Source organism: Sus scrofa, chromosome 6 (assembly GCF_054392235.1).
Source record: "Sus scrofa isolate SSC_HxYL_T2T_F1_AM1 chromosome 6, Sscrofa_HxYL_maternal_Yorkshire_Landrace_v2.0, whole genome shotgun sequence".
Lineage (NCBI taxonomy): Eukaryota > Metazoa > Chordata > Mammalia > Artiodactyla > Suidae > Sus > Sus scrofa.
In genome coordinates this window covers 143061790-143087554 of record NC_139388.1, presented here as the reverse complement: position 1 = coordinate 143087554, position 25765 = coordinate 143061790, and the positions used below count along the sequence as shown (strand labels likewise).

General features: G+C 40.6%; 2 protein-coding genes and 1 long non-coding RNA gene across 10 annotated transcripts in view; 1 reads left to right on the top strand and 2 right to left on the bottom strand.

Annotated features, from left to right (window-relative positions):
• TNNI3K (TNNI3 interacting kinase) overlaps nucleotides 1-4094 on the top strand; it is a 279187-nt gene extending 275093 nt beyond the window's left edge. For all 6 annotated transcript variants that reach the window (XM_021096470.2, XM_021096473.2, XM_021096471.2 and 3 more), the window contains one exon: nucleotides 3563-4094. In XM_021096470.2, the coding sequence (XP_020952129.1) occupies nucleotides 3563-3639 (77 nt within the window). In that variant the 3' untranslated portion in view covers nucleotides 3640-4094. The remainder of the gene's footprint in view (nucleotides 1-3562) is intronic.
• Nucleotides 89-7888, bottom strand: LOC146402854 (uncharacterized). Its single transcript, XR_014807976.1, has 2 exons — nucleotides 7455-7888; nucleotides 89-6633 (listed from the first exon to the last, which is right to left on the bottom strand). It is a non-coding gene; the product is annotated as an uncharacterized LOC146402854 (long non-coding RNA).
• Nucleotides 7889-22914: 15026 nt separating this feature from the next.
• The window catches only part of ERICH3 (glutamate rich 3), a 112218-nt gene continuing 109367 nt past the window's right edge, over nucleotides 22915-25765 (bottom strand). For all 3 annotated transcript variants that reach the window (XM_084964685.1, XM_084964686.1, XM_084964687.1), the window contains one exon: nucleotides 22915-25196. The gene's annotated coding sequence lies outside the window, so the exon portion shown is untranslated. The remainder of the gene's footprint in view (nucleotides 25197-25765) is intronic.

The following is a 25765-nucleotide window of genomic DNA, read 5'->3' as shown; positions in this document are numbered from 1 at the left end:
TCCCTAGGAATGTGATACCTATTTGGCTTTCTTTTTTTTTTTTTTTTTTTTTTTTTAGGACCACACCTGCAGCATATGGAGGTCCCCAGGCTAGGGGTCTAATCGGAGCTATAGCTGCTGGCCTACACCACAGCCATAGCAACCCCAGATCTGAGCCTCGTCTTCGACCTACACCACAGATCACTGCAATGCCAGATCGTTAACCCACTGAGCGAGGACAGGGATCAAACCCACAACTTCATGGTTCCTCATCGGATTCATTTCCACTGTGCCACAATGGGAACTCCCGTGATACCTATTTGATCATGAAGGAGAAAAGATTCTATTTTGTAATAACTAGAAATGGCGGATGCTTTAGAAATATTATATTGTAAAAGTGCAAACTTTGCCTTTGTAAGCCTTGTATAAGTCTACATTTGTCTCTGCATTTAATAATGTGTGCATAAGTGTGTAAGTGTATGCACAAGTGTAAGAGTGTGTGTGCACTTGGAAAAAATGCCGCTCTTTTCTGAAAATAATCTCCTGAATCTCATGCCATTCCAGACACCCTGTTGCTACCTTCTTGAGCCCACTGCCTCTCTGCCCCACATCGGGAAGGGAGGCAGGAGTAAACAAGAGATGAGTTTCCCCAATTACATCATACCCTTGGGGAGTGTTTCCTCTTTGGCAAGCACATGAGAGTAAAGTGCAACCCCAGCTGTTCTTTCAAAAAACTGGAGAGGAGGGGAGGGTATCATTGATGGGATCTGTTTTGCAAGGGACTGTTTTAGAAAGAATTTATAAAGCTCTTAGAGACGGTTAACAGTCTATGCTCACCCCTGGATGCCATAGGATGGGCTGGCCTCCTTGTCATTAGCTGCCATGTTAATGTGCCAGGCCTGTGATGTCCTTTTTCCAACCTCTAAGCCCTATCTTTAATACAGAGAGTTCTGTATTTAATTAGAATTTCAGCATGTGCTTGTTCATTCGTGGGGACTTCCTTTAACAATATGGAGGACTGAAAAAAAAAAGTATATCAATTAAAGAGATCAGATTTATTTTAAGAACAGGGTTTGAGGAAGAATAAATGGAATGAGGTGTTCCCGGTTCTGTTATAGGAATAGCCATAGACCCTATAGCTTTGGAATCCTCACCAATGCCCTTCATCTACAGTGTCATTACCGAAGGAAGCCTTTAAAAAACGAAGGGGGGAAAATTGTTCTGCAGATAATGACAAATGACTTGAGAACATTAAAGAAAGGAAACTTTGTACTTCTGACTCCCAGCACATGTCTAGAATGTCGCATAGTGCTTTTTATCATCAGCTTTACAACATAATTGGCCAGTCCAGTAACAGGGGAAAATGTGCACTGTGTCACATCATCACATTTTTTATGGATATAATATCATTTTGCAAACCTTTACAGACGTGACTGCACAACCAAAAAATATAGGGCACCCTTTGAAATGTGTGCTTTGACCAGAAGTCTTTCCTTTCATGGTGAAGTTTCAAGATGAAGAATTTCTTTAACTTAACAATCTGTTTCTCAAAAGGATAAGATATTGAACAGAATTCCTCAAGATGGAGAAGTAAGACCAAAGTGATGCAGTAATACAAAAGTCATGTTTTCCTATGCATATACCTACGGGATAGAAGAAAACATTAGGATACTTGAATGGAGTGAAAGCCCAATAGGCCAATAAGATATATTCAGTACCTCCCATTTGGAACATCTCATCGGACAAGAAAGAACCCTTTTATTGCCCTCCACTTCCTAAACCAGTTGTGGTATAACAGCAACTTTATGAACTGTTTCTTTACCACCCCTTCGCCCCACCCCCACCCCCACTGCCAAAGAGCGGGGCTAGAGAACGAAGATAAAATGAAGTACAAAGCTGTGCTTGAGACCTTTCACCCTTAATAACAAAACACGCAGACATGGTTCAGTCTTAAAGTCTGTGGTGAAATTTGATTGTGGTCCCTCTTAAGCTGGGTGGCTGCTCAAAGTCTGTCCTTCAACTCTGGTGATAATGGTATCAATAACAGGTGTCAGCACTCCTGCCCCACAGATTTTGCTACCCATCCCCGAAGGAGAGCCCACCCACCCCACAAGGGTGTACCCTCACAATCAGATGTCCACTGAAGTCCTATGGAGAGAGAGGCATGGAGCATCGCAGGCCAGTCAACCCACATGTGATACCTGAGAATGTTAATTATAGCCGTGAAAGGACCACACGCTTATGAAAGCATCTATCTGTGCCTGGGATGAAGTTGCAGTTTCAGGCTGGACAAAAGGAAATATATTTATTTGCTCTAAGATGTAGATTTCATTTGTGTCCACCCTGAATCAGGATTCAGTCAAGCGTACCCTGCTTCCCCTCACCTCCTCCTCCCCCCACCACAACTTCATGTGGACCAGGGCTGCCCCCACCAGAGGCAGGAGGAGAGGCCGTGGCAGCAGCATTGCAGCAGGGGCACTTCCTCACAGTAGAGTTTATGTGCTGCCTAAGAGATTCTGACAGAGATCCTTCTTATGAAAATAAATATGCCCATCAGGCTGCATATTGCAGATGTCTTGATGAAAATGCGGAGGGCTGAGTTGGTTCTGAAAACTCAGCTATCAAAGAGGAGCAAACGTAGCGATAGCTATTGACAAATGTGCCCATTTTTACAGAAGCAATGGATGGCTTCCTTACTCGGAGTGGGAAGGTAACTGCTTCCCTGCACTTGTCCCGAGTTCTCTAGGACAGCGGCCAGATCCTGAGGCACCAGTTCAATTCTCTGGACATTCTCAGGGCTATTGCTTCAATGAGCATCAAATGTCAGTAATATCCAGACCTAAGTATTGATGTACACTTAAGAATTGGACTCTCAGGGGGAGTTCCCTGATGGCTCAGCAGGTTAAGACTCTGGTGTGGTTACTGCTATGATGAGGGTTCAATCCCGGGCCCAGGAACTTCCGTATGCCTCAGGATCAGCCAAAAAATAATAATTAAAAGGACTCTCAGAGAGAAGAATAAAACATCCAGAGTCAACGTGCTGTAGAGAATCCTCTTCCTTTTCTCTCTACCATCTCCACCTTCCCTTTTTAGCCATCATCTGTTCCACACTCACTGTGTGTCAGACACTGCTCATTGTGCATTACTAAGCTTTTGACTCAGTAATATTGTTTCTCCCATTTACAAGTCTAGACACTGAGCCTCAGAAAGCTTAACACAAGTCACAGAACTAGTACATAGTGGAGCCAGGATGTAAACCCAGATTTGCCTGACATGAGGCCTGTGCTTTTAACCATCATGATGGGCCACCTCCCTGAACTGTGCGCTTCTTCACTCCACACTCAGAATGTCAGCGGGCCAGCTTGGGTTCAAATCAGACAGCACCCATCATTGATGTTCCTCTGGTCTCAGCGTTCTGTTTTCATTTTAAATTTTGCTTTTGTTTTACAATTGCATGCAGTTCACATGAGTCAGAAGAAGCCGCGTGGCAGCTGTGCATTGTACTGGGTGAGGCTCGTTAAGAAAAATGGGGAGGTGGGCTGAAAAGCCAGTAAGTAACAGCTGAACTTCTTTCCTGATGCAGGCTACGTGTCTGATCCCATGAGCCCGATGTATTTTCATTCTTGCCGGAATAGTGGCAGCTTTGAGGACAGCAGCTGACAGCATTCCACATTTACCTAAGGAGAGCTTCCCCCAAACTGACAGCAACAATTCCAGCCATGGCAGGCTTGCTTCCAATTATAATATTTTACCCTCGAAGGTCTCCTTAAATTGGCTTGTTCATACTGGTCCTATTTAATTCCTTATCACAAGTTGGGCTTTGGATTTGTGGCTAAGGAATGAATTGCAAAAGAACCAAAACAGCATGCATTTGAAGAATTGTTTTTAATTTGGTAAATGAAAAAATAAATGTATTGTCGTTGCTTGGAGGTGGGGCCTCAGCCTGTGGTGGAGACTTAACCATTATTAGGTTTTCCTAGACTGAATTATATACACTTGTGTTTGAGAGCCATGCGTTTGATTTCTTAGAATATTGTTCATTTTCTTATCTCATTATGTTATGTTACTTCTAGTGTCCAGTTCTATAATTAAAGATTCTTTGGTGGCACACAAAATTGATTCCAAAGTGTATTTCATTCCAACCAGACTTCAACTGAGTATACTTTTCTCTTTCAGACATATTGGTAAAAAAATAAGTAATGACCTTCAGATCAAGAAGCTTGCAAAAATATAGCACTTAATTATTTGCCCCCTTCTCTGCATTGTACCGAGTGCTCTGTGCTCTACTCAAGTAACTTGCTGCTGCCAGCGCCAAGGTGTCACAAATGCCATCAGCACTGTTATGAAACTGACTCAGGAAGGCAAGCCTGCCCATCATACCAGGAGCTGGCACAGTGCAGTGGGAAGATAGCTGAAGAAAATGAGAAATCTGCCCTCCACGCTCGTCCCAGCCAAGAAGACAAGAATACTTCCACCAGACAAAATAGTTTTGCCATTGAAAATCTAACAGGGGGGAAAAAAAAAACCAGGAAGGAAACCATAAAAATTCAGTGTCATAATGACTGCTTTAAACCTTGGTAAGAGAAATAACATTAGTAAAGGAAGATTGGGCATCCTCTAAATCAAGGTTTCTGGATCTCAGCACTGAGGAGAGTTTGGAGTGAATCATTCTTTGTGGGGGCTGTCCTGTGTGCACTCTGAGATTTTTAATAACTTCCTGGGGGCTTCTGCCTTGCAGATACCAATAACAGCTCCTTAAGTCACAACATCAAAAATGTCCCCAGACATTTCTAAAGGTGCTCTGGGGGACAAAATTGCCCCAGGTTGAGCACCCTGCCTTCAATCCTGAGATTAGGGGCCTGAAGAGGAATGAAAGGAATATAGTGCCTGACCCTGACTGGCAGCGTTTAGGCAAAACTGCTTCCTTCTCCTCCTTAGTAAGGTGGACTCATAGACAAATGGAATAGAAGAGACGTGCCGATTGCTCCTTCCATGTCTGTGGCAAGCTCCTCCATCCTCCCCTCACCCCTCCCAGTGAGCAATTAGGTTTCTGGAGGGCAATTGCTGTCAACAGCAACCCCACCTCTAAATCCTTCTGAGCCTTTTCTTATGACCTGTGGTTGCAAAATTGAAAGTCCCCACATGTCCTGAATAGCTTGGTGACAGCCCAGTGCAAGTCCAGGGGTAGAAGTTAAAACAAACCCTGGTACTTCCAATTAGGTGTATCTTTTTCTAGCCCCCAGCTCTTTCATTTCCCCACCCAATTATTTTGGAGTCACAGGTACTCTATCCCACCCAGCAGGTTGCCAAGGGGCTTAATGATAAGCAGGACCAAGGAGGCTCACATGATCATACAGGCAAAACACCTCTGGCAAAAACAGAAAAAAGGGGCTGGTCAAAGAGCACCTGTCTCCGTGGCTTTCCCTCTAGCCCTCTGCTCTAGCTGCTTTAGGAAATGAGCCGGCACCAGCCTTGGATACTTTGGGGTGGAATCCTTTTATAAGTTGAGTTGAAAGGAATACCTTAGAAAGTTAAAAAAATTAACTATATACATACATACCAATTTTAACTAAAAGATTCACAGTGGAAGTAATCTGAACGTGCATCTAATCAGGACAGTGCTGGGGTGAAGCAGGTGTCCTCCCAGATTCCCACTGAAGGGAGGTCAGAGCCAGAGGAATAACTGTTTCTGAAATACCCCTCTTTTAGAGAAGGATTTTCTAGAACACATTTGTCAAACTCCCTTTCTTTGTTTCCTTTAATTAACCTCCGCCTCTCCCCACACTATATTTCCTTCTGTTGCTGCTTCCCTCTGGCTCTTGTCTTGTCAAGTATCTGAAAATAATGAGACTAATGTGTCTTGATTCCTGAGAAGGGGAACCTTTTCGCAGATGCCAACCTACAGCTCACAAGCCCTTTTCAATACTGCACCTTTAATGGGGCCCAGGGATCATCGTAGAGTTTGTCTCGGGACCAGGGGGGGTTGTGTGGGTTTTTTTCTCCTCGCTGAAAAAAATGTCCCACTAATTGCTTTCTTTTTCTGGTGGTAAAAATGAACGTCTATGATCATGTTTTTGCATGCTTAGCACATTAAATTTTTTCTCTATGTGCATGCAGCACTGAGCTTACTTAGAAGATGTTCAATTAGCTATAATTGTAAGCCAAATTACTGCAGCACCAGGAGAGAGTTATTCCAACAGAGTGATTATTTGGGTTAAATTATTTCCAAAGCTGACATTTCCTTGGGAAAGAGGAGAAAATGGATGCCCGTAGTAGGAAAAAAGGGCTGGTACTAGATGATCCATCTGAAATGGCTCTGATTTCTTTCTCTCTCTTGCTCTCTGTCTGTCTTAATTTCTTCTTTTCTTCCTTCCTTCCATCCTTCCTTCCTCCTTCTCTTCCTCCAACAATAAGCATTAGCTTTGGAATCACTGGGACCTTCTACAGTAGTTGTGTGATCTTGGGCAAGTCACTTCACTTCTCTGAGCCCCGTTATCCATAATATGGTGATAATAAATATTATGTTGTAAAGTTGCTGTAAGGATTGCAAATAATATAAAGTGCTTTTTGTATAGTTCCTGGTTCACCGTAGTAGATATTGCAAATGTTGTTGTTTATTGTTATGTCATGTCATCATGCAGCCAAAGAGCTGTTCTGCAGAAAGAGAGCATGAGAAGGGTAGAGATTATTTTTTTTTCTCTCGTGGAAATAACCACCTAAAAAACCCACTTTTGCAAAACAGTAAACTGCCAAGCTCATGCTTCTGAGGCAGCTAGAGCCAAGAGCCATCAGCTTTAAACAGTGATGTCTTCTTTACATCTGAAATAAAATCTGAAGAGAAATCAAATCCTTTAAATCAAATAGAAGAACCAGAAAGAATTTCCCAAACAAGGGAGATGTTAATTCTAAAAGGAAAAAGAAAACACATTTATTGAGCACCTACAATTGCCAGGAACTATTTTAGATGATTTTAAGTGTATTTCGTTTGTCAGAATAGTTCTGGAAAGGGAGAGTGCTCTTCCTTATTTTTCAAAGGGGTAAGTAAGGAATCCAAGCTAGTACAGAATAAAATCAGTTTTCAAAACTCAGCTTGTCTTGCATTAGTGTCCATGAGTTTTTCACTACACAGTACTGCCTCCACTGTGATGGAGAAAAAGGAATAAAAATAGCAAACATTCAGAATCCAGAATTGTAGTAAAAGCCAACAAACCTGCAGTTCTGCAGTCCTGAGGAAAAAGTGGGAATAACATAGGAGTAGTTTCAGGAACCAAAAAAAAAAACCCCAGAAAACCCAAACCTTTCCTGATTACTATGGCTCATGATTGCAAAGTAAAACAAAACAAAACAAAAATCATTATTTTCTTCATTTTAATTATGGGAAAAAGTGGGCTGGAATAATCTCAAGGTTCAGAAAACATACATTGTTATTTTCTAGGCAGAAAGAACCAGAAATGATTGACAGACGCAAGACTCACCGTGATAAGCAGGAACAAAAACGTTGTGAGGGCAAAGCACAGCGATTAGAGAAGCCAAGGAGTTTCACGTTTTCCTCTCCTCATTAGCACACTGGGTAGGGATAGTGAGGAGAGATGGTGTAGCCATTACCAGTAGGATTTGAATACCTTATTCCTTCCTTGTTCTGTGTTGCTTGGAGTTACTCAAGCATGCAGACTGCAGAGCTCCCCCTGATCAATTCCCTTCCATATTTCAAGAGTCACAAGGGCAAAGATGAGCCATTTGACATTTGCAATCCCTTCACAGGGTATCAGCTGAAGCCTCAGCTGCCGCTGTAACAGACTGTGGTCCAAGACTGTCAGCTCAATTAGCACCATATGCAAAACATGATGGAGAAGCAAAATTCCTCTCCTTCCTTGGACATCCTACCTTTTGTGAGGCTAACTCGATATATAAAAAGCAGGGGTTGCACATTTCTCCTCAGGCCAGAGATACAAGGCAGCGCAGCAGCCGACCCAGTGGCAGGGTGCTAATTAAATTAGGCTTCTGGAATTAAACCACTGCCACGGGTGCCAGGCCCTGCTGATGAGGACGGGTCTCCAAAGCACTCTCAGTCTAACTTTATGTTTAATTAAGTGAGATAAAAAAATGCTATTTCAAGTGTCTGCCTTTTAAGCAATGGACTCAAATGCAGGAAAAAGGTATCTTCACTATCTTTAAAAGGTTTTGAAGCCCACTAATTTCATGAACTTCCATCTCTTTTATCTCAACTAATCAGGAAAGAGTAAGAGTCCAGCAAGACTGTGAAATGCAATAAAAAATAATTTGGATGTTGGTTTACCCTTCAGTTTTTATCCATAATAATCCATGGTCTACTTAACAGCACTTCAAAAATTAATCCACGGTGAAGAATGTTAGGTTCTTATTTCAGAGGGCTTTTTTTTTTTTCCTTTCCTTTCCTTTCCTAAGTCAAATTAGTAAAGAGAAAAAAAAAATCAATGTCAAGATTAAAGATAGGCATTCCTGCTGTGGTGCAACAGGACCTAGGGTGTCTCTGGAGCTCTGGGATGCAGGTTCAATCCCCAGCCTGGCACGGTGGGTTAAGTATCCAGTGTTGCTGCAACTGCAGCATAGATCACAACTGTGGCTTAGATCTGATCCTTGGCCAGGAAGCTCCTTATGCCTCAGGTGGCCAGGAAAGAAAAAAGATTGAGGGTAATTTGAGGTAAGCAGAATTAAAATGAATAGGATGATGCATTTTTATCCTCTTCCAAGTATGAAATGGTAGGAGGCAGAATATCAGGGAGCAGTTCTCAAACCTTAGCCTGTGTCAGAATCACTGGAGAGTTCATTCAAATGCAGATTCCTGGACCTCACCCCAGGGTTTTAGAATCAGAAACTCTGGAAGGGGGCCAAAAATGTGCATTTCCAAAAAATCCCCAGGAGATCAATATTGCTGGTCCCAGGACCACACTTTGAAAAGCACTGGCATTTTGGTTAAAGGCATGAAATTTTGAGTCAGGTGTGGGTGAAAATCTGGTTCAACCCCTTGCTGTGTTTGTGACCTGCCATGGGTAAGAACCTCAGTCTCTGTGATTTTCAGATTCCTGAAGACAATGATTCCTACCTCATAGGTCTGAGTAAAACAATGCATGAAAATCACATAGCACAGCTCCAGGCACATGACAAATGTTCCGTAGCAATCAGCCACGCTTAATACAGCATTGACCTAGAGTGGAATCAACCAAGCACCAAGGGCTAATCCCACTTCCTAGATGCTAATGAAAGGATTATGGTTTGAGAAATATAAGTGTAAGAAAAATAAACCCTAAATTAGTGTCGTGCCATCAAGGCTATATAACAAAAGAACAAGAGAATAACATAAAAAGCACAACCTGAATAAAATTATAACTAAATTTGCAGTAAAGTTAAATGTAAACAATTAATTACTGATGTCTCTAAGGAACATGTATTAGGCACCTCTTTTGGGTCACCTCAAATCTTCTTGGTCTCACCATTGGCCATTGAGGTATCCACCATCGCACAACCAACTTCCTGCAAGAACGTTTTGACCACACCTCACCTCCTCACAGGCCTGGTCCCTGCAGCCTCCAGATCACTGCCATTGGGCACCCCTGTTGTCTTAAGGAGAGATGTCCTTAAGTTCTTGCAACTCAACCTGGCAGCTAACACCTGTGGACCTACAGAATAAATATTTGATGAATAGAGATCAGGGGCAAGGAACAAGTTCTCCCTTCTCTACCACACCCCGAATGTCCTGAGGCACTGTCATTCTCAGGGCCTCAGAAGACAATTCAGTGAAACTGACTGAGCTGTCGCCCTTGAGATCAAAGAGCACCCAGTTCAACATCACGCTGAGGGATTGGCTCTCCTTCCTCTTCATCACCCCCACATTCCCACTTCCACGGGATCAAATCTTTAAAGAAGCAGTAGCACACGAGCTTTTGCTTGGGCTCTGCTTTCTAGTGAGACACAGCTAGGATACAGCGTCCAAATACATTGAATTTAAGCCACTAGTTACTCTTTAGTAGGGAGTGGTTTGTGGGATGAAGGCGTGAGCAATTGGATAGTTAAATGAGAGGAAGAATGAATTGACAAAGGAGTGAGGAGATTCAGCTGGGCTGAGATCATCATTTTAGCCTCATATCTTTCAGTCCTTTTGTCTCTGTTAAAAAACTGAGGCATATTAAACATTTTAAGAATTTATTTGAGCAAAAATCTATTCAAAGTGGGAGGTGAAAAGTCAGAAGTGGTTAAGAGCACTCTACATAGAGGAACCAGGGGCAAGGCAAGACGTTTATGGAGAAGAAACAGAAACTAAGCAAGAAGTTATTTGATTAGCCATAGCTTAGTGGTTGCCTTCCTTGGGAAAGCCTAGTTTGCTGTTTGTGATTGCTTGTGCTCAGGTTTTGATTTCCTAACCTTGAGGCATTTGCAGGTTTAGGACTTGGTTTGCTTTGGTAGGCTGCTAAGGCTTTAGAACCACCTCAGTCTGATGGCCTCCTCACTTTTTAATTTAACACTGTTTTCACTCTCTAACAGTTTCTTTTTAACATATGGGGATGTTGTGCTAACCACTAGTGTGCTTGACTATGCCCCTTTGTGAGTAACCTTATCACCAGCAACACTAGCGCTGTTAGCAGGGATTTGCTACCTGTGATCTAAATTTCTCTAAACTGATTTTTTTTCCTCTCTTTTTGATTGTTCTTATTTCTCTCATTCAGCCAATCTGCTTCCTGATTTTCTACTTTATTAGTATATTCCTATTTGGCCTTCTCATCATTACTGCTCTTCTTTTTTCCTCCTAAGATGTGCATTCAGTATCTCTGCGGAAATGACTTTGTAAGTGCCCTTCAGGAAGTTCTATCATTTGCATGAAAATGACCAGCTTCCTGGTATTGCCTGGGTACTAACCCCCTACTTCCATCCCAAACAAACTTCTCTATGGGGCTTTTTGTTCTTTCAGTTTAAGGCTCCCTCACCCCTTGCTTGGAGGTCTAATGGGTGAAATTATCTGTCACTGCCTTTGTTTTTAACTTTTCAATGCTCATGAAATATGGGCTTCATGCATTTTTCCAGTACCAGTCTCAAAAGAATAAGAAAGCAAAACTCAAATTCTGTTATAGGAGAGCCCCACCTACCGTATTATAGTTCCTCCTTAGTTACAGTAATTGCCTGCCCATCCTTCAAGCCATAGTGCTTCACAAAGAGAACAAGGAAGCTGAATAAAAAAATGAACAAAAGAGGGCCGGATTGGAAATGCACCAAGTTAGAGGCAAAAAAAAGACGAGGATGACAAGAAATGAAGTAAAGGCATGGGGATGTTAGTTTGCCCCTCTGCTCTGCAGAACCTCAGATGTGGTTTTTGGCATCCACGTATTCACCCAAAACCTTCCTTCTCCTGTATTACAAAGTCAGTGCATTTTGGGGCAAGTTCAACTGGTCAAATCTATGCAAAGCAAGCACATTTTAAAAAATTCTAGCAATTAAAATAATTGGCTAGCTAAGAAAAGACTGTCCTAGTTAATTGGTCTCCACTGAAGAAACATTAGGCTTTAGGGAAAATGTATGCTTAATAGAAGTAATAAGTTATTAATACAAATGGAAATTCTCAAAATGTAAAATAGTGAGTAGTGAAAACTGTTCAAGTTGCTTGCTAAATCTAAATTAGTTTGTTCCTTTCTCCCACACTATCCATTAAGTTGTTAGTTGATTTAAAATATGGATACAGTTCAAGAATCACAGAGAAACACCTCCTTCTTTGCAATTTTCTGTCAGATGTCTTACTACTGTATCAAAAATGATTATTCATAGTATAAGCATATGTTGCAATTAATCACAGCCATATTGTACAACAAACAGGCATGCTTCCAAATATTCTTAGAGTTCTTAGCCTGGTTAAAAAGCAGATCCTCTATCCCCTTATAATTTTAAATGATCTGCCTTAAAAGTCATGTTTTCTCTTATTTTTATAGACTGCATAGAGTTCATTTTTCCTGTGGTGCTAATTTATGGTGTTTATTTGTAAACCTGGTATTAATAACTATCCAAAAAACCCACCATGCATTTAAAAGGGGGCTATTAGTAGTGTCTCCAGAGAGAAGATGACTGGTTTGGGGGGCCCCAGGGCAGCCGCCTGTCACCCTGCTGGGAAACTCAGGAGTTTCACAATAGAGTATGCAGCAGGCAAATGAGTGTTTGTTATCTTTAGTTAAGGCTTTGTTGCTCAGTGTCTTTGGAAAAGTAGGATAAACCACAAGTGTGTCACACAGAGTCCCTTTCTCCCACATCAGTAAGGGCAAAGCCTCCTTCACACCCCCTTGCCTCTAGCCCTTACCCTAGTTTCCAGCCTGCTACTCTTTTCAACTTTTTATTTAGATCATCATCATCTCACAGGAATTTGTAAAAGTGCACAGAGAGGTCCTGTGTATTCGTCACCCATTCTCCCTGATAGAATGTGTTCCAGAATGATAGAATTTCAGTTTCCTCTGTCCCTGGCTTGCATTGAAATGGTGGGCATTTTACAAATTTATTAAAGTGAAAGTACATTTTCAGAGAGAGAGAAAGAGAGAGCACGCACGTGCAGGTAAAAAAGAGAGCCTGCCTTGCTTTACAAGTGTTTTTATATCCCCACAGCTGGACTTGAGTGGGGACCAGATTTCCCCTGCCCCAGCCCCCTATGCTGTGCATAAGGGCTGAGTGTTGTTTGATCTCATTATGGGGCATATTTGATCTTCTGATCGATTTTGGACAGGATATCTTATTTGCATGGGGAACAGGTTATATAAACGCAGGGTGAGGAATGGGCGGAATTCCTTCCCTAGTAGGGAATGAACTGAACAGCCCAGGTTACTCGAAGTGGGGGAAGGGGCATTACACTAAGACAGGGCCAGAGGCCTTGGGGTTTAATCTCCCTGAAGGGGACTTAAAGCCTACAACATCCCCAGTGGAAAATTTGCATAACTACACTACAATTTCAAAACCTGGAAATTGATGCTGTTCTACTCCCCTGTTTAAAGGGGCCTGTTACAGCCACATGAAAAGACGCTCAACATTGCTAATTATTAGAGAAATGCAAACCAGAAGTACAGTGAGATACCATCCCACACAGATCAGAATGGCTTTCATTTAAAAGTCTACAAACAATAAATGCTGGAGAGGGCGTGGAAAAGGGGGAACCCTCCTACATTGTTGGTAGGAATATATGTTGGTGCAGCCACTATGGAGAACAGAATGGAGGTTCCTCAATAAACTAAAAATAGAGGAGTTCCCAGGTAGTGCAGCAAGTTAAGGATCTGGTGTCATCATTGCTGTGGCTTAACTGCTGTGGCATGGATTTGATCCATGGCCCTGGAACTTCCACATACCATGGGCATGGCCACGAAAGAAAAAAAAGAAAGAGAAAGGAAGGAAGGGAGAAAGGAAAAGGAAGGAAGGGAGAAAGGAAAAGGAAGGAAGGGAGGAAGGAAGGAATAAAGAAAAACTGAAAATAGAGTTACCTTATGATCCAGCAATCCTACTCTTGGGCATAAATCCAGACAAAAATATAATTAAAAAAGATAAATGCACCCCTGTAATCATAGCAGCATTAATCACAATAGCCAAGACATGGAAACAACCTGAATGTCCATTGACAGATGTATGGTTAAAGATATGGTATGTATAGGTTATAGCAGTCAGGTAGCTAGACATGAGCAGAGAAGAGAGACCATGGGCCAGGTGGCAGGATGTGAACTATTCTATGTAGAATGGATAAACAACAAAAGTCTTATTCTGTAGCTCAGGGAACTATATTAAATATTCTGTGCTAAATCATAATAGAAAAGAATATTTTAAAAGGAATGTGTGTGTATACATGTATGTATAACTATATCACTATACAATAGCAAAAATTAACATATTATAAATCAACTCTATTTTAGTAAAAAATAAATAAAAATAAAGGGGACTGTTATATATCCCTAAGCAAAAAGAGGCCCTGAGGCCATCTTATTTCACCAGCTATAGTGGACAAATTGCAATAGAGTGAAAAAAATTGAAAGATACTACTCAGAAGGTAGAATAATTATTTGCTTCTCTACTCAAAAGTTTTATACAACCTAGCTGTTTCCTTGACCCATGTGTGAACTCTTCCTTGGAGTTGAAATAAGGGAAGAAATACCACTAACAAGAGCATTACAATTTTAAATGCCACTAAAAAGAGCATTACAATGTTAAATGCCAATAACAAGAGCATTGCAATTTAAAAATCTCTTCACAACCATTTTAAGACAATTGTGTTAAACCATCATTTAAGAAGCTTTAGTTGTGGAAAAAATTTGTCACAATTGCTAGTATCTTCATAGTCAACCTAAACCTTATTCTTGGGAATTTGTAACTATGAATATTTGAAAAAATACACTATCTTCCTTTACAATTAAATGATGTAATTATTTTGAAGATTGTCAAAAGTATGCCTTTTGTAATAGTAGGACTTGATACTTGGAAGAGCTTTCCCACTACAATACAAGTAGAACCTGCATAAAATTAGATTTTTTTACTGTATTGTTGAACTTGCAGAGAAGAAGGAAACACCTTTTTTTTTTCTTTTTTTTTTAAAGTAAGCTAAAATAGTCAGTGATCAGGAAAGCACTGGGGAAAAGCCAGGTTGCCCTGAGGGCAAAGGGATATTTGAACTGAAACTGGGATTAAGCCTTGCACCAACAGTGAGGGGAAAATTGATTAAAGATTGGCACATTACACTGGACCCTGAAAGAATTTTTCCCAAATTGAAATTAACTCAATACTCACAAACAAATGAGAACCAAAACACCACGAATGAAAGTAAACAGAAATAACAAGCTACCCATCCAGACCACTTAAAGATATCAGATATTAGAAGAATCAGTTTCAGAATAGAAAATAACTGTATTATAAAGTACTTTAAGAACTTAAAAAATGAAATGACATGAACTAAGAAAAAAATTAGCAAACAGTACGAAACCATCAAAAGTAAACAACGGGCAGATTTACAGTTAAGTAGTTAAAGGAGGGAGTGTTGGAATAGATTATACAATTAAAATGCCTGGCAATGAAATGAAGAAACAGGTATAGTGTTGGTAGGAGATGTCTGGTGGGTTGGGATATATGCTGAGTGATAAATGGAAATATACTGGCACTATATATCTATTTTTTCATACATGTTTAAGTTTGTTTTGCTCTTACAAGAGAGTTTGCTGTTTATTTTTTATGGCTGAGGAGTATTCAATTGTATATGTGTTTGTGTGTGTGTGTGATTTAGCTCTCCCCAACCCCTTGGGATCAACTGAGGCACCATTTTCCAGTTGTAGACTGGACAAGTGTAGAGCATACTGGTTAGAGGTACTCACCTGAGAAGTGACCTCTTGACTTGGGTGGCTCAGGGTGCACTAAGCCTTGGGAGACACATACGAGACACATGGGCTAGGAATTGCCAGGAGCACAACTTCTCCTGTTGAGAAGTGGCACTCAACTCTCCAGGCTGTCCAGAGGCTAAGTCAACCACAAATCTACCAAGACTCAGCTCCACAGAACTTACAGTTTGCAAATGGAGATTACGATTTGAAAAACAACAGCATCTAATTAGTATTGAGAAGCAGTCCCATCTAGAAATAGCCTCAGATGTGAAGGGAAGTATATTTACTGTAGACTAATAGGGTGTGATTCAAATACGACCTCCTCAGGTGACAGAGCTTGCAACTGTAGTATTGCATGTTGGAAGCCCTCATCTCTGTGCTGTGGAGGACAGAATACAATCCCTGAAGCAGTGGTTCTCTATCCTAGCTCACGGGGAGCTTTAAAAGAGACTGGTACCCAGACCTACGTCTCAGGGACTCTAATGGTCTGGGTGCTGGCTGGGCATCAGGATTTTTCAAAACCACTCAATGGATTCTCATGCACAGTCCAGGCTGAGAACTTTTGAGAACAGTGGTTCTCACACTTCAGCGGGCATCAGTGTCACCTGGTGGGCTTTTTCAAACACAGTTTGAATTCTAGGTTCTCAAGGTCTGGTCCCTGGCTCAGCAACATCAACATCATGTGGAGACTTGTTAGAAACATAGATTCTCAGGTGTCTTGCAGCCCTAATGAATTGAAAACTCTAGGAGTGAGACCCAGAAAATTCTAATTTAAAAGGTATTCTAGATGATTCTAACGCAAGCTACATTTTGAGAACTCCTGCTCCAGATGGAGCCAGTTTGGGGGCGGGGGTGTTAAATCCCATCTGTGACACTTCCTAGCTCTATGACTTGCATATGTTACTTCTGCTTTTTGTGTCTCCATTTCATCATCTATAAAATGGGGCTACCAGGACCTTCTGCACAGCATTGTAAGGCTTCGTGAGTAAACAGTAAAATGAGTAAATTAGTAAAAACATAATGTGTTAAGCCATGTTACACTAATTTAAATTAGGTTTCTGAAAATACATTTACAGTCTGCCTTTTAATCTCAATAGTTATCCAGAATTGAGATCTGTGGGGCCAAGCCTTGATTACAAAGAGTAATCACCTGGGAAGATTTTTTTTAAATCCTGATGCCCAAGTCTCACCCCCAGAGATTTAAAAAATCTCCTTAGGGGAAATTCTAATGTGCAGCCAAATCTGAGGACCAGTGAGTTAGATTTGAGTTAGTTAAGCCAATTTGTATACGCTTAGGTAGGTTTCTAATTTGTTGAATTCTACTGGAAAGTTCTGTGCCAAGGAACCACTAACATTATGGTTAGTTCCGTGGGGAGAGTTTCCATTCATTCTCAGAGCTTCTCCTTTAATCAATAACAGGTGTTTGTGTGTGTGCCGTAACAGGTGTTTGTGTACGCCTAAAGTAACGAGTATGTGGACTTTCTGCTGTCCCTAACCATAAGGCTTTGCATCCTCAGTGAGGATTACAAACAGGCAATGACAAATCTTGGGACATCTGTAATTCAGAGGACCAAAAATGTAAAAATGTTTCACTTCAACCGCATTTGAAAACTTGCATTTCAGTGTTTGCAAAGCAAGAACAAAATTAACTGTTCTAAAAAAACAAAACAAAAAAAAAGCCCCCAAGTTTTAGAGAGTGAGTTTGATTAGAAGTTCTGTATCTCTAACAAGAAAAATCTGACTAGTGAGAAGCAGCATTGTGAAATAACATAGGCTCTAGACTAAAGATAGGAGTTGCAATCCTGTTTTGTCCCCTCGTCAGTCTGTAGCCTATTCCTCAGACCGCTAGGTCTCTGCTTTCTCAACCTGGTACCGACAGTGGTCTTGGTGCAACCTTCGATCTCCAGTGTCGAAATTATTTCTAATATTCTATGAAAATAATGACCACTTTGCCTTCAGTTCACAAGTTCAAATACTCCCTGCATCCTATCCACATCAATTAAATTTGGCTTAAAGTTCAGAACAACATGTAGCAATATTACCTCTGTATTTTAGTTCTCTTACTCATTCTTTTACCAGCTATTTATTGGGCATGTGCCATGTGCTGGACACTGTTCTTGGCACAGGGAATTTGAACATGGACCAGAGCAGACCAGATCTTTTCTGTCATAGAGCTGATACTCTATTGCAGAACAAGTCGGCCTGTGTTACAGGAAATGTGATCGTCAGAACTCCACGGTTCCTTTTCCTTTCCTCACAATATCTCATAGTTTTATGCTAACAGATGTACCAGAGAAGATGGTGACGGTGTGGAAGGAAGGACTGAAAACCTGGTTAAAACAAAGCTTTTTAATAATAGTCTTAAAAAGTGAGAAAGATTGTAATAAATTATCTTATTTCTTCAAGGGGTTAAAGAGCAATTAGTTCCTTTGTGCTGCTTGTTTCCAATTGTTTGTGATTAATGTCTAAATGTCTATGGCATATGGGGGAATGGGATAGTAAGGATTAGTTTACAGAGTTAAAGAATTTGATTGCATTTTAAAAGCACAGATTGGAGAGTTCTCTTGTGGTGCAGCAGGCCAAGGATCTGAACTTGTCACCATGGTGGCTCAGGTCACTGCTCTGGCATGGGTTCGATCCCTGTTCCAGAAATTTCCACAAGCCTTGGGTGAGGCCAAAAAGAAAAAAATTAAAAAGTAAAAACAGTTGTTGCTGCCATGGTGTAGTGGGTTAAAAATCCAACTGCAGTGGCTTGAGTCACTGCTGTGGAGCAGGTTAGATTCCTTGACCCACACAGTGGGTTAAAAGGATCCGGTATTGCTGCAGCTTTGGCATAAGTTGCATCCATGTCTCAGATTCAATCCCAGGAACCTCCATATGCTGCAGGTGCAGCCATAAAATGAAAAAATAAGTAAATTGAAAAAAAAAATAAAAGCACAGATTGGCAAACTACAGTCCTCAGGCAAAATCTAGCACTCCACCTTTCTTTGTAAATAAATTTTTATTGGAACACAGCCACACACATTTGTTTAAGTATAGTTTATGGCTGCTTTTGCCTTTAAATGGCAGGGTTGAATATTTTTGACTGTATGTCCTACAAAACCTAAAATATATACTGTCTGGTTGGTACTTGAGGGAGAAAGTGTGCTGATATCCTGCCCTTTAGCACTGCATTGCTGTGTGAGCACAGTTGTTGATGCTCTGATTGTGTACTTGGACACACTCAAGGGGCACACTTCCTTCCCTAGAAACAGTCGGGCATTGTGCCAGGACTCAGAGTCCTTCCTTGAGGCATCCCCAAGCTGCATGACCTACTCATTTATTTTTCTATAATAATACAAACAAATACAAATAAGCCAAAACAAACTTTACACATTAATAAAAATTTTTGCAACTTACTGGTGAGGACTGCCATGCCTCATAACTTGAGAAACCTGTTCACCCTGTCCATAACACTACACAAGTGCTCTTCAAATTGTTTTGCTCACTTAACACTAAGAGAGCTTTGCAAAACTGTCAGTATCTCCTCCCACATTTTTTACACTGACATCTACACATTTTTATAAATCTAAATAGTAGTTACAAATGCAATTTCTAGCATGTTATAAATGGAATGTTTTAAGATTAAGTGATCACATCTCTTTCCTAAATGTCTCCCCCAAAAGTGAAATGACATCACAATTTTTTTTTTTTTTTTTTGCTTTTTAGGGCTGCACCTGCAGTATATGGAGGTTCCCAGGCTAGGGGTCAAATTGGAGCTACAGGTGCCAGCCTACTCTGCAGCCACAGCAATGCCAGCTCTGAGCCACATCTGCCAACTATACCACAGCTCACTGCAACACCGAATCATTAACCCACTGAGTGAGGCCAGGGATGGAACCCACACCTCATGGTTCCTAGTCAGATTCATTTCTGCTGTGCCACAGCAGGAATTCCAGAAATGACATCACAATTTGATATCACCTTTATCCAAGTAATGGGTGCTTGGGCATGCCACACTTGTATATACTTGAAAGCTTGCACATTCATTCTACCTGGAGAGGGGTCAGCTGCTGGCACACATCTGAGTCTCTCCCCAGGAAGTGCTTTGACTGAAGGTTGCCGCCTGGTCTAAGGTTATGCTCCCTCCTGGGAATGCAGCCAACATCCAGTGACTGATCTGTTGTGGGGACTCAGAAACCTGGTCCTCTTGCCTTCATTCTGTCCTTGGAGCTGCAGAGCTCTCCACAGGATGGATGCAGTCTCCAGGGCAACTACATCACAGCCCCCCTTTCCTTTCAACCCATTTCTGCTTCCCTCACCTCCCCCACAGCATTAATACCAAGAGTACTCCCCAGTAAACCTTCTTTGTAAAAACTCTGGAGTGTTTCCTGGGGAACCTGACCATTTTCAATAGTATGAGACTTAAGCTCTTCTTTAACATGAGGTTTTTTTCTTTTTTGTCTTTTTTAGGGCCGCACCCACAGTGTATGGAAGTTCCCAGGCTAGAGATTGAATCAGAGCTACAGCTGCCGGCCTACACCACAGCCACAGTAATACCAGATCCGAACTGCATCTTTGACCTACCCCACAGCTCATGGCAATGCCGAATCCTTAACCCACTGAGCAGGGCCAGGGATCGAACCCAAGTCCTCATGAATACTAGTCTGTTTTGTTAACGTTGAGCCACGATGGGAACTCCAAGAGTTTTTTTCTTAGTAAACATTTCCATTTATCCATGCCCATAGAATTTTTAGCTTACTGTAGTATATTTTCATGTTTGAAAGTTTTTTTATTGATCACCTTGTCATACTTCTCTGCAACTAAATTATTATATACATTAAAGTTTAGTTTAAAAATTTCTTATAACCATAAGGTTCTATATGGTAAATTTCTTCTGGACTGAGCTATCCCTGCAGTAATTAGTAATGTAGATTTAATCAATACAACCTACATGCATTACAAATTTTGAGAAATCTCACACATGAAAAGTAGAAGTGCATCTTTTTTTTTTTTTTTAATTTTTTTTTTGTCTCTTTGCCATTTCTTGGGCTTCTCCTGAGGCATATGGAGGTTCCCAGGCTAGAGGTCGAATCGGAGCTGTAGCCACCGGCCTACGCCAGAGCCACAGCAACGCAGGATCCGAGCCGCGTCTGCAACCTACACCTCAGCTCACAGCAACGCTGGATCCCTAACCCACTGAACAAGGCCAGGGATCAAACCCGCAACCTCATGGTTCCCAGTTGGATTCGTTAACCACTGCGCCACGACGGGAACTCCAGAAGTGCATCTTTAAGATGGTGATTTCTAATTGTTTTGTGTATCTGAATAAATATTTCCTGCTAGAATGAGAGTGTTCAACACCAGTTCTATTCCACTTTCTGTTTTATTTGTTTAGGTGTACAAGTACAGCATTTGTGCATGTCACATAAACAGGTAGATGAGAATGGAAGTAGTTTGTTATTTTGTGTAGCCATGTTCTACTTTGAATTCCTTCTGACTGATTTTACCAGAAATCAAAGACTGATAAAATACCAAAAATGATTGAAGTGGCTTATCAACTGACAAGTCAATTAGGTCCTCATTTAATTTCCTTAAAAACAAGAGTTGAAAACCACTTAACTTGCAGAAGGATTTACTAAGCAGTCATTAAAGTCTCAATGCCTATGTCATATTTCAAATTGTTCCTTTGCAGTTTGTGTTATCTCAGAGACGACACAGTAAAATTGGTAAATGGATGAAGAGTTGGCCTCTATTATGAAGAGAGAGTGGGGACTTAGCAAAAAGGAAGACTTTGACCGCTGGCCAGCATTCGGGTCCATCTTCTGATGAAAGTACATGTGGAGATTGACATCTGCCAAGTAGCCTTACCAGTGGATCCCTTCAAAAGCTTCATCTCCCCTCAGAGGTACAGCAACATCAGCTTGAGGGTCTCTGTGTCACATTAGTACCATGCTGCTAAACAACTGTGAGATTTCTCCTATAATATGCCCTTTAGATGGCTAGCTATAATCAGATATTAATACTACCAGGAAATATTTGACAAAAGAGACAGAGAGCTGGTTTTTATTAGATTTTGGTGCCAGCTTCTCTGTCTTAGGAGTTTCTGTGTGTACCTCATTTTCCCTCATAAAAAATGGAGCTTTGCATCATTCCAAAATATTATGTATTTAAAATATATAAGACATATATTTAAAACATATAATATATATTTAAAATATATAATATATGAGTTGCATAGATTATTAAACAATCTGAGACCTCTCATAGGAATTTCAAAAGGAATGTACATTCCCAAACATCCAGCTTTTTATTATAGAGTTTATGCTTTTTGTTATTTTGAAGAGCATAGCTTTCCTGTCACAGGGCATGATATTAGAGGGAAGGAAATAACCTAAAAAAAGGGGGAAAAAAGGTATGTTTGAGAGCAACTTTTAAAGAATTCCAGCTGTGTTTATTCCCCATTCTTTTGTATCTTTTGCTGCTGGCCGTGGTAACTGGGAGCTGATTTCAAATGGCACAACTGGGTAGAACAGGAGACTAGAAGAAAATATTACCCAAGGTCAGACTGACCTCTCTTGGGCTGTCCTTGAAGCTACTGGAATATTTCACAGGCTTGATGAATCTTTTTTTACAACCTTCTTTTCTTTTCTCAAATAACCATTTCCAAAGGCAATCATTGGGCCAAAGTTATTGATCTTAGAAGTTTTTTTTTAAGGAATTCGACTATAATTTAAATTTATAATACAAGAGTTTACAAAGCCATAGAAAACACTTAACTCAAGAAATTCAAATAACCTAATTCTGCCTATCTTTCCATTGGTTGTCTATTTTTCTCTTGAATTATTTAAATAATCTACCATATTTTTTGACCCTGGCCGGAACTATAGCTCTCTTCTTATTGATACAGATTATACTAATGAGGATTGATTTTTACTTCTACAAATAAACAAAAATATGTAGAGATTCACATAGTATATCTTAGTATCTATTTAATATGCCTCTTCCTAGAAGGAAGTGTATGTGATTTAAAAACAAATCAAAGCTCAGAGGAGTTCCCGTCATGGCACAGTGGTTAACGAATCCAACTAGGAACCATGAGGTTGCGGGTTCAATCCCTGGCCTTGCTCAGTGGTTTAAGGACCTGGCGTTGCCATGAGCTGTGGTGTAGGTTGCAGATGCGGCTTGGATCCTGCGTTGCTGTGGCTCTGGTGTAGGCCGGCAGCTACAGCTCCGATTAGGCCCCTAGCTTGGGAACCTCCATATGCAACAGGAAGCGGCCCTAGAAAAGGCAAAAAAAAGACAAAAAAAAAAAGTTTGGAGTAAGAAGACCCAAGATTGACCATGATTTTAGACAAGCCACTTCACTGAGCTTCTATATTATCTATGAAATGTGATAGCAATTTTCCTCTCTGACATCATTCCATGTGTGTGAAAGACATATATGAATGCATACAGTCAGATAAACACACACGCTGAAAAACACAACCCAGCAACCCAGTGAAAATAATTCTCTCTCTTCTACTCTATGGAGTTTAAATTTTGAGAGGAAAGGACAAAGAAGATTTTAAAAGTCTAGTCTTATTTATAAAAGACCATTCATGTCTCATCTGTAAACGTATGGTTTATTCACGCTTTTAATAATGAAACTAGGAAAACTCAGTTCAGTTGAACATACAAATAATTTGACCAACATAGTATTTGCAGAGAAAGAATTTACTTCATCAAAATATCACAAGACTGAATTTCACAATTAAACCCACATGCAGATTGTAGAATAATTTTACATTATGTTTTGACGGAATGTGTTAAATATAAAAATAATCCAACGCAATTTCCATTTAGCACATTGTACAAAACTCATTCTTCAATGGAATTAACAAGTTTACAATCTTTCCCATAAGGTGCTATGTATTCAAAGCACTCTGTAGCAATAAGGTTGAGATCAGTGAAAAAATACTGTAGAACGCCACGGCAATGCATTCAGTAATAAATGAAATTGGATATAATGGAGATGAAATCCACTCATAAAATGTAAGACAAAGGCGATCTGTGATGTGCCATGAGTGATGCTTGTCCTTGGTAGGGGGTGGGCTGAAGGACTTCACGTATACATCATTTTACAGTCATAAGAAGAATGAGTTTAAAGCTGAGGTTGTCACTTTTGTAGTGAGTACCATTTCCTAGGGAAAAAAGAAAGAAGAGGAGAGAGAGACAAACAGTAAAAGAAAGAGAGACAAAGTTCACAACACTTCTGCAATACATTTTCCAACTGAGACTAATCCTCAACACAATCAATAGTCCGTGACAGCAGTTTTCAGAGTATAGTGTACATCAGAATTACCCAGAGGGCTTGTTAAAACACCAATTGCTATGCCACGCCCACAGTTTCCAATTTAACAGACTGAGATGAAGGCAGGAATTTGTATTTGGAAGAGTTCTAGGCGATGCCAATATCCTGATCAAGGGACTACATTTTCAGAACTTATGGTCCATTATATCTTTGATCATTGAATGACTCCTTTATTTATTAAAATGAAACTCAACTATGAAGATAATGTGCCTGGTCCCTGGGCCATAGGGCAGAGAGCATGAATTGTAAAATGACTAGGGCAGCAAGTCTCAGTGTTGGCTACATGGTAGAAATCAACTGAAGAATTAAAAAAAACAAAACAAGACAGAAAACAGATGCCTTACACCCATCAAACACTAATTAGATCTGAATCTCTGGGGTGGGGCCAGGGGTTGAATCATTCATGAAAGTGCCCCATGAAAGTATAATGTGTAAGGTGGCTGGAGAATCATCTCCTTACATAATGAAAAGATGGCCAAACATATGTGCTCTTTGGGACACTGGTATATGAACAAAAACGTCACAAGGAAACCAAATTCCCAGGAGGCACACTGATATACAATTCTTAGTGATATGGGGGGCGGGTGTAATTTAGAAGGCAACTGTGACTGTTGATTTGCAATGCACTGCAAGATTAGTTCACAGGGTTTGAAATAACAGAACTTGGGAAGGTAGGCAGCACACTAATTTAATCCAAGGTTGTTTTCCATTGAATGACATCAACCAGAGTCTAGAGTCTAGAATGTTGACATATGGGCTGATGTGCTATGTTTACCTGCTATAATGATTGTTACTCATTTTACTCAGCTAAATTATTTACTACTATGATTTAAATTCGGGTGGCCCTATAAATAAGGCCCCTGGGGATGAAATGCCACAAGCATTTACCTGTCAGCATCAGAAAAGCAAGACTACAGAAACATGCAAAAACAAGGGGCATTTTGAAACAAGATTTACACTTCAAATTACACAATTACTCATCTGGCATACACAGAATGACTATTTCTAAATGCAGGTGAATAAGCATGCCATGGAATCCTTTTCTGGAAGGACTTACAGGTCTGGAGCCATTTGAGTATTGAGTATACCTGGAAGGATGTTTAGGGCTTATTTTCATAGACAAAGCCACAGATTTTAATTAAAAAACTTCCATGTGTGAAACTGGGACTAACGTTGGATTAGAAATAAAAAGGAATTTCAACAAATCCATGGGGACTGAGCCTTTCAGATAATCTTTGGTAAAAGTCAAACCTTTGGAAACTATCTACTGACTTGAATATAGACATCATGTTAACAGTGTTGAACAGCAACAGCCTCACAATCCTCCCTTGGGACCCAGCACCCTATGGAGGGTCTGCACAGCTCTTCTCAAGGTGCTCATGGTGCTACCGACCAGCACTGTCAGACCGGGAACTAGCTCTGACAAGCACAGGGATTAAAAAGGAAAAAGGTAAAAGCTAAAGTCCTGGGGAGATGCTAGGGGTACTCCTTCTCTTCCTCTCTTTAAGTCTTCCAGAAGACATGCTGAAGATATCCTGCAAAATAATAAAAAGGATAGAACTATGAACATAATCACCCAGGATGGTAGAATCCAGGCACTAGGAAATAGCAGGAACACAAGGAAATGCTAGAAATAATTTTGGTCTTTAGTTACAATCTTCCATATTTCACATATATACATCTATTTTACTATGTTTTAATATTTTAATACGTTTTACATATTTATGCTATGTATATGATTAAACTTCACAAAATTGCAGAAATGAAGACATAGAGCCCATTTAAAGGCAAATAATTGCAAAGGGAAATGAATTCTGGAAAAGAGTTTGAGCCTCTCCTTTCCTGGCCTGTCCCTCTGGCACACTCCCTGAGGGATGGATCTCATCGCTACAGAGAGCTGTGCTTGCAAAGGCAGAGGATGTGACCTAGAATTGCCAAGGGTCCCTGGATGGCTTTGGCCCTGCCTCCTTCTCACACCCCCAATCCTCCTCATCAAGGGCTCAGGGCTAAGCAGCCCAGAACTGGGGGTGGGTGGGTGGGTGGGTGTGTGTGTGTGTGTGTGTGTGTGTGTGTGTGTGTGTGTGTGTGTGTGTGTGACTGACTC